At 56.4% G+C, this 1,232-nt stretch overlaps 1 protein-coding gene across 4 annotated transcripts in view; it reads left to right on the top strand.

The window, feature by feature from the left end:
* LOC115433600 (transmembrane protein 136-like) overlaps positions 1-1,011 on the top strand; it is a 2,052-nt gene extending 1,041 nt beyond the window's left edge. Inside the window, exons 2-3 of one of the 4 annotated variants that reach the window (XM_030155087.1) lie at positions 41-241; positions 369-1,011. In XM_030155087.1, the coding sequence (XP_030010947.1) occupies positions 52-241; positions 369-958 (780 nt within the window). In that variant the 5' untranslated portion in view covers positions 41-51 and the 3' untranslated portion in view covers positions 959-1,011. Of the gene's footprint in view, positions 1-31; positions 242-368 lie in introns of all 4 variants that reach the window. The other 3 variants (XM_030155085.1, XM_030155086.1, XM_030155084.1) reach the window with 3 other exon arrangements.
* The last annotated feature ends 221 nt before the right edge of the window (positions 1,012-1,232 follow it).

Here is a 1,232-nt window from a genome sequence, read left to right as displayed (position 1 = left end):
CTGGTCACATGACCCTGTCTCGTCCAATCAGTGCTGGTGCTGCAGACAGTCATGCCGGTGTTGGAGGTGTTCTGCAGCCTGATTGGCTGGTTGTGTCTGTACCTGCTGTTTGGTTCCGCCTTCCCCCTGCGTGGACCTGAGTGGAACTGTCGTCTGGTGACGCTGACCCATGGCCTCGCCATCGTCATGACGACGGCATACGTGGTCTTCATAGACGGACCCTGGCCCTTCACCCATGCAGGTGGGTGAGAGAGGAGGGGGGGGGGTAATTAATGAGGTCACAGAGGGGTGCAGTATTTGCTCAGTATTTGTAGGTGTGTACTGGTACTTCATGTTCTTGTACTCTTACTTGTACTCTTACTCCTCAGGTACTGCGAACACCCCTCTGCAGACCCTCTCCTTGTCCGTGTGCCTGGGGTACTTCTTCTTCGACCTGGGCTGGTGCGTCTGGTTCCGGTCCGAGGGTCCGCTCATGATGGCCCACCACGGCGCCAGTATCCTGGGCATCCTGCTGGCGTTGCTGATGGGCGTGTCCGGCTGCGAGACGTGCGCCGTCATCTTTGGCAGTGAGCTGACCAATCCGCTGCTGCAGAGCCGCTGGTTCCTGCGTCAGCTGAGCATGTACGACGGCCTGCTGGGAGACGCCGTCGACCTGCTGTTCATTCTGCTGTTCGCCACCGTCCGCGTGGGCGTGGGCACCGCCATGTTCTACTGTGAACTCACCTCCCCCAGGACGCCATTGGTCATGAAACTGGGGGGCGTGGTCATGTACGTCCTGGCCTGGGTCTTTATGGTGGACATCGCCAGGTTCGGATACAAGAAAAGCAAAGCCAAGTATAAAAGGTGGATGGAAAAGCTCCGCCTCCAAGAAAAGGACCACCTCCAGGAAATGGACTGCCTCCAAGAAAAGGACCGCCTCCAGGAAATGGACCGCCTCCAAGAAAAGGACCGCCTCTGAGAAAAGGACGGCCTCCGACAAAAGGACCGCCTCCAGGGAAAGGACCGCCTCCAGGAAGTGGACCGCCTTGAACAAAAGAACCGTTTGACAGAAAACCAGCATCAGAAACTGGATTTCAGCCTCACTGGGTTAGTTCTGGTTCTGGTTTGCCCTCACTACCCTAACCCTAACCCCGCTGTCTCCTCTGGCTTTGGTTCTGGTCCATGGATTTGTTTGGACTTTTATACTTTTTTAAAGGTGCTTCAAATTGTGGAATACTACCCCCCCCCACCCC

This window comes from Sphaeramia orbicularis, chromosome 14, assembly GCF_902148855.1.
Source record: "Sphaeramia orbicularis chromosome 14, fSphaOr1.1, whole genome shotgun sequence".
In the NCBI taxonomy this organism is placed as follows: domain Eukaryota; kingdom Metazoa; phylum Chordata; class Actinopteri; order Kurtiformes; family Apogonidae; genus Sphaeramia; species Sphaeramia orbicularis.
The sequence above is the reverse complement of the archived record's forward strand: the minus strand, read 5'-3'. Positions and strand labels throughout refer to the sequence as shown.